The sequence below is a fragment of the Thunnus maccoyii genome, chromosome 13, assembly GCF_910596095.1.
Source record: "Thunnus maccoyii chromosome 13, fThuMac1.1, whole genome shotgun sequence".
Classification (NCBI taxonomy): domain Eukaryota; kingdom Metazoa; phylum Chordata; class Actinopteri; order Scombriformes; family Scombridae; genus Thunnus; species Thunnus maccoyii.
In genome coordinates this window covers 20,335,469-20,346,830 of record NC_056545.1, presented here as the reverse complement: position 1 = coordinate 20,346,830, position 11,362 = coordinate 20,335,469, and the positions used below count along the sequence as shown (strand labels likewise).

General features: G+C 39.8%; 2 protein-coding genes across 9 annotated transcripts in view; one reads left to right on the top strand and one right to left on the bottom strand.

Annotated features, from left to right (window-relative positions):
* LOC121910183 (disks large homolog 4) overlaps positions 1-3,102 on the bottom strand; it is a 45,122-nt gene extending 42,020 nt beyond the window's left edge. Inside the window, exon 1 of the mRNA XM_042431262.1 lies at positions 2,879-3,102. Within this exon, the coding sequence (XP_042287196.1) occupies positions 2,879-2,980 (102 nt within the window). The 5' untranslated portion in view covers positions 2,981-3,102. The remainder of the gene's footprint in view (positions 1-2,878) is intronic.
* zbtb20 (zinc finger and BTB domain containing 20) overlaps positions 1-11,362 on the top strand; it is a 102,651-nt gene that overhangs the window by 36,521 nt on the left and 54,768 nt on the right. For 4 of the 8 annotated variants that reach the window (XM_042431257.1, XM_042431253.1, XM_042431259.1 and 1 more), the window contains one exon: positions 4,931-4,976. The exons of 3 other annotated variants lie outside the window; for them this stretch is intronic. The gene's annotated coding sequence lies outside the window, so the exon portion shown is untranslated. Of the gene's footprint in view, positions 1-4,930; positions 4,977-8,920; positions 9,604-11,362 lie in introns of those variants that run through there. One more of the 8 variants, XR_006099617.1, reaches the window with a different exon arrangement.

Here is an 11,362-nt window from a genome sequence, read left to right as displayed (position 1 = left end):
TACTCCTACAACCCGCACATATTGCTCACACAACACCAGCTGCAGTACTTGATAGCAGATAAGCTGGGAAGAGCAGGTAAGCAAGGTAGATTCAATCTTAGACCTGAACAATGCATTAATAAATGTCTGCCACCACACGTTGTCGTTGCTGCATTTCTTTCTGCCAGAGTTGCTGCTCTTTTTTTAAAGAATATGACAGAAACAGCGGGATAATAAAGGGCAAATCCATATGAGGAAATGTGTGTTTTGCAAAGCTATAAAAGCAGTTACAGTAAGGATGTGAAATGTGAAACCCAGTGCCTCACATACATGAACACAGGCTGCACATTGCAGTGTAGCAACCCACCTCTGCTTTGATATCAACCACTGATATTTTCCAACTCATTACACATAATCACTTGATTGGTTGGCTGGTAATGAGTGAAAGCAGGTCATTTTCCTGTCCATTTTCCAGTAAAGATATTTAAAAATTGATTCTCAGGGTGAGGGGGTCATCGATCTTGATATTGAGATGAAGGCACGCTGATCCCTGAGTCATAAATCATTAATTACATTAATACTCAGTTTCCATTTAAACTCTATCCTTTGGCTAGTTTACATCGAATGGCCTGCGATATAAGTACTGCACTGTATTGTGTCTTAAAGGCACACTTCAGCGAGGCAGTCTGTCTTGATTAAATGTTGTGAGGCCATCAATGAGCATTAAGCATAAAAGAGCACATTAAAGCACTCCTGGATGCTTCCAACCACATAAAGACCCTTTCAATTAAGATCCTGAGTTTAAGATGACTGTGCTGCTCTCTGCCTAAGAACAAAGAAAACAAATATCCTCGGAAGATCACCTTGGAAAATGACCAGTCATGTATCCGTCAGCTATTATAATGTAGATATTCAGCAAATATTTGACAGTCCTGGAAAATATAAGAAAGCTCAGAATGTGCAGAAAAATTGAGACAGGATATAGAGAATCAGTAAAAGCATATACCTGCTATATTATTGATATACTGGATCCCAGAAGATCAGGGCAAATAAAATACCACCAATAACAACCCACCATGAGACCTTAACAGACTTGACAAAGCTGTTTAAGAGTTATTGAACCTGCAGGAAGTACATACAGTATGTGTAAAGAGGACGTATGTGTCCATATTGCAGGGATATACTTAACAACACTAGATAAATAAAAACATTAAAGAAAAACAAAATATCTGCTTGCAATGTGTGCTTGAGACGAGCTGAACCACATTAGCATAAGACAGATCCTTTATAACCAGTATTACACACCACAAGACGAGCACAATTCAGTTTAATTGAGGAGTTAATCCCATTTTGAAATCTGCCATTATTACAGAATAAATGTTTGCGGTGGAGTTACATTTCACTGCTTGGTCACGATGACTGTAAAGGCAACTTGCAAATGTGGGAGTAGAATTTTAATATGTTTTCCTCGAGGAAAGGTGTGGCGTCTCCGATGGAGATGTGGAGGAAGGTATGAGCCAGGAGGGACTGAGGCAAGTGGACACATGGGATTATCTGTGCTAGTATGAGCACAGCAGGACCACCCTTTCACAAAGTCAGAAAGCAAACACCCACATTAATTTTACCAGCAGAGCCCCTCAAATATAGATATTGGTGTCGTCTACCAGGCAAAATATAAAAACAGTCATGATTAATCATTAGCAATTACCTAAACCAACAAGAATATCCACCAGTTTCATATCTAATGATACAAGAAGTGAATCAGATTCTTGCAACAACACAGACAACACCGACTAAAATGTAGGAAGAGAATCAACAAACAAATTATCCGGGGCTCTGTACACATGTACACATCATTTTGGCAAGTGTTGAGACAATTCCTGGACCAGTGTAGTCAGATTTGGCTTCAGAAAGCCAACAGACTAGAGTGCCATGTGGAGGGGAACTCTGAGCTGGCTTCAATACTGGAATCACCTGAAGCTGGGAGGGAGGGAGGGAAGGAGAGAGGGATCTGGGATGTGATGGACCGTCAGTGAACAAATGTTGGACAGGAAAAGACAGCATCACCCACTCAGCATTAAATCAAAAGCCAAAACCATACTGCAAATGCACAGCTAAACATAATAGCCTTTTTTTTCCTCTTTTCTTTATTTTTTTGCTGATATAAAGCAGCCGAGAGCTTGGCTCTGATTCATCAGTATGTGCTATAGGGAACAGCAGGTGCACTGTTCATGTTACCTGATTTCAAGCTGGGATAAAGCTTCTCTTGCAGTGTACAGCTTCTCTGATGATGATTGATATTTAAGTGGCTCTGAGCAATAAAATGCATTTCCCAAGGTCAAAAGCTTGGCCATGCAGTTTCCTTTTGCTAAATGTGAACCATATGATTAGCCCTGAAGTGACCCACCCTACAGATAAGGAGGAGACGCTTGATAATGATGGATGTTTCATTCATTAAACATCAGGAAACATTTATGGTAAAGAAAAGCCATCACCTAATACAACCGTGCTTGTAAAGGATGCTGTAGCCCGCTATGTGTAAATCGACCATTAATCGCATTAAAAACACGACCACGCGGTGATGTAAAGGTAATATACGTTTGAATAAACTGGCACCTGAAAGCATATGAACAGGAGAGGAAGCTGTAGGTGAGTGTGATCACTGTACTAATTGTATAGTAGCCGTGCAGTGAGAAAAGCGCGCTTCAGATGAGCTAAAGCCAACACCAGATGGAGGCAATGCAATCACAACTGGCACAAACATAAAACGCGCATTCTTTTTTTCTTACAGAGGCCTGCTGATTATTTTTTGTTGTACATTTGGTACAAATCCCACATTGTGCGTTTAGATAAACTGTCGCTGCTGCAACCGTCGGGTTTGCACCCCGGGCTTACCTACCTTGCACCCGAACATGAGAGAGAGGGTCCGGTTGCTGCAGATGACCTTACACTGGCACATGACCGGCGAGAGACACTTTAAATTCCTGACAGGCAGAGACATCAGTCCAAAGCCTCACACCAGAGCTGGTCGGTCCGCCGCCACTCAGTCAGAGCCACGATACAATTAGACGAGAGCCGTGGAGGATGAGAGGGGAGGAGGAGGGGATGGGGATGGGGGGGTCGGTGGTGTGCAGGTTAATAGACGGGCTGCCCGGTTGAAATGTGACCGTAGCGGTGCTCGGGTCCAATAGGCGTGTTTTTATGCAACTTCAGATCATGCATGTTTGTCACGTTCAAAGCGTCGGTCTGTGACTATACATTGACATGTTGTCCTATGGTTTTTACACCGGCAGCATCACTGATATGCACAAGACTCTCTCTCTCTCTCTCTCTCTCTCTCTCTCTCTCTCTCTCTCTCTCTCTCTCTCTCTCTCTCTCTCTCTCTCTCTATCTGTAATGATTGACCGTAAAGTTTGTACTCTGTGCGCAGCTGGAATCAGAAGAGAAATCAGTGAAGAGACTTGAATAGACAGCACTCGTTATCCCCAGAGGTAGCATGCAAATAATACTGCTAATAGTATTAAAGTTTAAAAAAAAAACACACACACACACAAACATCAATCTGAAAGCAGTGGTAGCTGGGAGGTATTTCTGATGCCACATCAAGCAGCCTGGTTCAGCACCACATGTTACAGTGTGATTACTGCGCCCCCTGTTGGATCAGTAGGGACATGCCGGAGGAGCTGTCCGAGGTGCTGAAATGTTTCAAATCAGCGGACAGCCTGAAGGCTACAAAATGTCTTCATGTATCTGCCTTGGTGATTGAGCTGAAAGCTGGTGTCATTCATCAACACGCTCACTCAAGGTTGCTGCCAGTGTTTGTCGACTCACAGCGTTTTATAAATGAGCAAACACAAAATTCATTCACAACATCAACAACAACAACAAAAAAGAAATGTGATCTGCATTTATATCCCTGAAACACACACACACACATACTGCAGCTGATAAATCAGGTACATAATTATATTGTATATTGAATAAATATAGATATAAAAAGTTGTTACAGTTTCACAAGATCAAGATCTTGCGTGAAAAGCTCCTTAGGAACCTGTACTATGAGCTCAGTCAGTGACTTTCAGAATTGCGATGGAAGTAAGGGGGACACAGAGAAACTGTGTGGATGTCCTTTAAAGAGGGAGTGGAGGAAATGTGTGGAACCACCCTTTTGTGATATTGAAGAAATGGCCTATTGCAGGTTGTTACTCATTCTTGCAATCTCTTTCAATGTACAGTCAATGCCAGAGCCCCTTATTTAAAATACATTCACTGCCGCAATCAAGGACAGAGCTTTCTGTTTTAGAAAGCAATATCCATGGAAACCATGTTGTGGGTTTGAAAAGCCTTCACGGTGTTATGTGATCAGAGACAAGTGTCAAAGCATAAAGTTAGAACGACTGCGAGGAAAAGCAACGTCATACATCTAGAGTACTAAAAGAAGAGTGTGAACAAGGCTATGCCCACACACTGAAACACACACACACACAAACACACACACACACACAGTGAAATAACATCTTACAAAAAAGTATAGACTACTATTGTTAAAATAAAAATATGTCCACTAATCTCATACCATTCATAGAATATGAAGAAGAATTAATCTGAATCGATTCAGGTAAAAAAAGAGATACTTATCATATCAAAACTGTTACATTGACATTGACAGTGTCTCTCATAGAGCTGATATGGATTTCAGTTGTCTGTTCAAAACTATTAAAAGTATTATGATGAGTGTGGATTTGTATAAATAACTTAAAATGATACCTTGTGATTTTCCTGTAATATATTTGGTCTTACTGATTTCTGAAAAATATATATAGAAAAGTACTCAAGATAACCTGCAATATTAGTAACAGTAACAATTGCCTTTTTTTCTTTTATACCAACAGTCAAGAGGAATGCCTCGTTTAGTTTTATTTGTGTTTTGTTATTCTCCCCTCCTGTGTAGGCTTGTGCTGACATGGTGAGCCCACAGGGTGGAGTGAGAGCACCAGGTAGGCTAGATTTAAATATTGTGCATTCATCTCAGGACCGACTGCGGCGCAGGGCTCAACGCTCCCGGGTGACGTCAGCTTTGCATAGAAGACAGAAACCATTCCAAATACATCAGTGTGCTGCTGATAGCTTTTTTTTTCAAACATCATCACCCTCCCAGAGGGTTGGGGATATCCTGGGAAACCTGCAATGTGCTAAAAACATCAGCAGGTTTCTCACAGGCCTCTGGAAGGAGGTCATGAAAAGAGCAGAGTTACTTTCTCAGGGAAAAAAAAAATCTTTACAGTGAAGTCTCTTTCAAAGACCAAAGAAAGCAGGCGATAAATCAACAGATCAATAAAATCAATACAAAAACACACTGTATAGTAATGTCCAGAATTATAACATGAGCATCTATACAGGGGCCTCAATCTTTTGCACATAATATTTTATATTGTGTGTGTGTGTGTGTGTGGGCATAGCCTTGTTCACACTCTTCTTTTAGTACTCTAGATGTATGACGTTGCATTTCCTCGCAGTCGTTCTAACTTTATGCTTTGACACTTGTCTCTTATCACATAACAACACTGAGAAGACTTTTCAAACCCACAACATGGTTTCCATGGATATTGCTTTCTAAAACAGAAAGCTTTGTCCTCGATTGCGGCAGTGAATGTATTTTAATAAGGGGCTCACATTGAAAGAGATTGCAACGATGAGTAAGGCCTGCAATAGGCCATTTCTTCAATATCACAAAGGGTGGTTCCACACATTTCCTCCACTCCCTCTTTAAGTGACATCCACACAGTTACTCCGTGTGTCCCCCTTACTTCAAACTACACTCTGAAAGTCACTGACTGAGCTCATAGCACAGGTTCTTAAGGAGCTTTTCACACAAGCTCTGACCAATATCTAATCATACAATTAACAATCAAAACCAGCAACCACATTGCAAATGGCTTATACAAACAGGAATGGGATTTTGTACAAAACAACTTTTTTACATTTTTATCTGTTCTACAATATAATTATGCACCTGATTTATCAGCTGTAGTCATTGGAAGAAATTTCTTGGCCATGATTCTAATGTGACATTAACCATAAGAGAGAAAATGAACAGAAACTCTTTCATTTATAAGTCCACTGAGCTCTGACATGTATAGGAAGAGCATGATGGAAGTAATTTCATCCCAGGCATGACTGTACACAGAACAAGCACAAAACCACAATTTTTTTCCTTTTTTTTATACAACCAGTCTGTCTATAGGACCAACCTATTAGATTGTATACAATATATGTTCCTCTAGATATAACCTCTTAAGTAGATCTCTTTTAATTCAAGCATCATACATATTACATAAAGATGGATATGACTGACTATAATCATCATCATTTCTATGGTGATTGTATAGGCTACTGTAGGTGGCTTCCCCACGTCCACTACAGCATTATGTAAGCGTGGGTGTCACATGGAAACCTGAGCTGTGGTGTATAGCATTAACATCGTAATGCTGCATTGTATGAAAGAGAGAGAGAGAGAAACCCCCAAAAGAGCCGGAGTGTTTCCATGACAACATCTGCAGGGGGTGGCAGATCCCTAACAAATAGTCCACTTGCCAACAGCTTTCTGGTCACCGTCATCTATAAGACGACTGCTTCTGTCATGGCTGATTGTGTACGCAATAGCAGGTGCCTCATGCTACTACTGCAAGTGACACCAACGAGACACATGCCAGTGTTTTCTCAAATACACAGTGAGTGAAAAGCAGCTCTGTGAGTGTAGCTGCTAGTGCTGACAGTATTCACCACTGGCTGTTACAGCAGCTCACTGAGCCTGCGAGTGCCAGAAATGTGTGCTAAGCCCAATTCAGTGTATGTAGAGCCAGATGTGCCATACTTGAGGCATGGCCTTGGCGGTTATTTTAGGATCTTGTTATCATCAGTGGCAGAGAAGAAGAACACATACGAAATCGAAACGCCTGATCAAAAAAACAACACTGGAAAATGTTCATTTGACTGTTTGCCTATGGAAGTATTAAATCCGGAGTCAGAGAGATTCACTGATACCTTAGCTTGAACACACTGTATGTCAATGATTTTAGATTAGCTTAGTCCAATTATTACATGTTTGTTACATAGCTGCTGCTCCACTAAAAAGTAGGGAACTACACTTTAATTTAAATATTATATAATATTTTTATCAAACCCTTTCACAAACACAACAATCCTAACACAATTACATTTAAGCTGGAACTACTTTCTAAAAAAAATGCACATATGTATTGATCCATTGTGCCTGTGCTACTGGACTGTATGTATTCTTCATAAATATGTGAATTACAACCTAGTTTTGTCTAGGCCAGCCATCCTTATTAGGAGAACTGGCTTAAGAAGAAAGAAGAATAAAATGAACCCCAAACAATCCCTCTAAAGATCAAAAGTAAACACATCATCAGTAGGGATTGTTTGTACATATCAATCCTCTTTTTTATTTTTTTTAAAGAAAACAACATTTAATGTCATTATTTCTTAATGGATTCTTTATTTTTTCCACATCTTCTAATGTTTCTTAGGAATGAACTTGAGATTTGTCCTTATTCTGACATTGATAATAAAGGAACAAGTAAAACAGTTTTAGATTATGTCATTTGATGAGGGTATTTGTTCTGTCTGGACTCTCTCTAAACAATTACATAATAATACTATGATATGACTGTGATGTAAAAATTATTAGTTTTTACCTTATATAGAATGCAGGACATTCCAGCTTCACTCCAAATATTCTACCTTATTTCTAGTTTGCGTGCCCTTTAGCTACATTCAGGTAAGCCCACACTGTATTGGCAGGTAAACCTACAGAGAATTGAATTCTACAGGGATTGTATTCATTGGCATGCTACTGTCATATGAAGAAAGCGGGGTATCTAAATTAATCTGAAACAGTGGATTAGCCACTTAAATTGGTAGGAAAAAAACTGGATCACTCTAACACAACCAGCCTCCAGTCGTCCGCCTTCTATAACCTCAAACACTCAGCAGCTTTGACACTGAAATAGTCTAACTAAAGTGCAAACATAACTGGGAATCTCCTGAGGCTCTGCGACTGCCTCAGCGCTACTGACGAGGGAAATACCCAAGGTGAGAATTATAATATTCACACCCAGACAGAACCTGCTATATCTGATTTCTCTCAGCTTGAATATCTGATTCTACCTGTCCTAACTAGAGATATATTGTCTCTTCAGACAAGACATAGCCGGCTAAAATCTGTTAGCTAAAATGCATCTCAACAAATTAATTATTTGAAATGTCAGGGAAAGAATTAACTGAAATGAATTGGAATTTATGGTCACCCTTAAAAACACTCCCCCCCCTCCCTTAACTTGCATTTTTCATACCATGAGCAAAAAATATTATATTCAAAAGATGGACACCTTGGATCCTGTATTAGATCTGTGCTTCAGCTCAGCTACAGGTGCAACACATGCACTCAAAGACTGCTGCACAGACAAACCATAATCTGATATTCCTGGTTGTCTCTTGCAAAACCATCCAACTGCGTAAATTTTACATGCCAGAATGGAGTCATCACCAATAGTGATGACTTGGAGCAATGCATTATGCATGAAGTATGTTGTGCATGCTACACCTTCAGAACACTTTAAAAGCCCCCCCAAAATTTGATTTGCCATGGTATGCAATTTTTTTCTCTCCTTTTGATAGCTGCAGACACATTTAGAGACAGATATTAAATGGTTAAATTGAGCTCTTGGGTATAATTATCTGCACCACCCTCAAATGGGATGAGAACATCTACACCATAATCATGAAAGCCTAACAGATGATCTTCTTCCTGTGACAAGCGAAGAATGTCTCACAGCAACTACTGGTCTAATTCTATACAGCCATCACCTCGCTTCCTCTATCACAGTCTGCTTCTGCTGTAACTCCTCCCACACTACAGAAGACAGCAGCATGCTGTCCACAGCACTGAGACCATCCTCTACCAGCTGTCCTCCATCTGAGACTTAAATGATGTGAGAAAATGTGGACGAAAGATCACTACTGACTGTCAACTCGGGCCCCAACCTGTGCCAGAATCTGTCCATCGTTAAGCAGCACCACCTTTCTCTCGGCCTGTCTACGCTCTAAAGCAGAAACTATACGCCTCTCCATCATTTCTGACATCTGAACATGCTACCGCAATAGCTGGCTTTGCTATGTATACCATTATATACTGTGTATCACAAGATGTAACTTTGCTTCATATACACACATAATACTGTATGTTACTGCTTTTTTTATCAATATGTCTCAAGTATGTTGGTTGTTTGTATCATGTTCAGCTTATTTAATGTCTAATTAGCTCTACATCAAATCAAAGCAACTGTAATGAACAGTACTTGAATCATTAAATCAAATTACCCTAGTGATTGTTATGAAGTGGACAGTGTTTAAGATCTTACTGGTACAATGGAATAAACAAAAGCAAAATATAGCTTCAAATACCATTTTCTTTGATAAACACTACTTTAAAATAACAGAAACTGCTGCTAAACCCTTTTTTAAAATGCTAATTAGAGCTGTATGATAGAAGACGGATTGGAGACAGATTTTCATACATGTATAATACTAAACTGTTTTTTTCACTTTTATTACTTTAATACCAATTTACATTTAAACGTTTTAATCATAGCTCTACTGTGTAAAGCAGATGCTTGCTGATGTGTTATGTCTACTTGTGATAAACCATGTGCTGCTTTGCTTTGAAACAACATTAAATGTAAGTGTGTAATAAATGGTACTATACATCTTAGCCAAATCATTCACCAAGAAAGACACCACTGATGCCTTTTCATGAGATAACAAGCTATCATTAGCCAAAACTTTAGAGATTTACAACCCTGTTTTTATATATCGATCATGGGGTTGGCATAGTGTTGCTGTGTTCTCTGTAGCAACCGTAGCATCAATTCACATCTACCATCCAATGAAATATTCTGATATCAGTAGATGGTGGTCAAACTACACTTTGGCTGAGAATTTGAAGTTTCTTCGTCTGGGGGCGTCACTATGGTCAGTCTATAATTAGATATGAGATTTGCATTGTGGGATTGTGTAAGTTTTCTAGCATGACCACGACGACTCAGTTCACTTTGTGGGCAGTACATTGCTAATCATTACATAATACTTGCCTTCGTGTGCTAGACAAGTATACAGCCATGATGCTCTTTCCATTAGGACAAAAATTATGAACCAGGTAGTGTAAAGTACCAATTTATGGCCCTACAGTTGTCACAAATGTGCCAGACATTTACAACACTGTGCATCAATGCGTTATGCCAGTACAGTAAGTGTGACCTTATTGACCTTTATCTATATTGTCTCTCTCTCTCGTAAGATAGCATTTCTGCTCCTGTGCTCTGGTGTTGGCAGCTTTCTAGAATAAATGAGTAGTTGTCTTGATGGATTGCCTCACACCCCTGATTAAGGCAAGATTAGCTGAAAACATTTAGTGGTTAAAACATAGTGTACTGGAGAAGGGTTGTATGCTGTGTTTTAATTATGATAGACTTGCAGTGAGGCTCATACTGCTCTGCACCTTGCTGTGTGTTCTCACAGTTAGAAATTTAGCAAACTGTCAGAGTAAAAGTCGATTTTTTTTGGAGCCACCTCTGATGAAAGTCAAACAAACAGGCTCAGGCCACCGCTGATAGCTTTGGCTTGGCACGTAGCGAGCACAGCAGGGTATCAGTCTGGTCAGCCACGGCAACCGCTTCTAGCCAAGGTGATAAAGATAGAGCCGCCAGGTGCTAACAGGTAGAGCTGACTGGCAGTAATGCTCCAGTCGTCCACCACTGCCATCGGAAAGCAAGTCGAACATGGTCTGTTTAATCAAATTATGTTGCTAGCAAAATGGAGTACAAGTGTGTGTGACACTGGGGGGCTTTAAACTGGAGGAAACACCACTGACAAGAACCAAGAGACCTATTGACTCAACTGGATGAATGCCTGTTTTTATATAGCACTGTGTTTATATAGCCAACAATATAATATTGGATATCTTTAGCTGTTATGACTGTTGAATATAGCTAACAAAGCCGGTAACAATAACCTGTACAATAACAGAGGTAATATGGGGTCATTCATTTTTGGGCTGGTCAACTTCAGAACTTTACATCCTTTCAGGTACATGCAGAAAAACTCTGACTATATGAAAGACACTAATATACAGTTTTAGTCTTCAAGTAACAGTAATAAGCTGCTTTACTAGCATTGACTTAAGAGTACATAGTAATTAACAGCATACCATAATTATCCAGTGTGCTAACTAGTCAGCAATTTTTGGTTGAATGTGGGCTGTTACCACAATTGCAGAAAAGAGGATGAGAACCAAACAGAATAC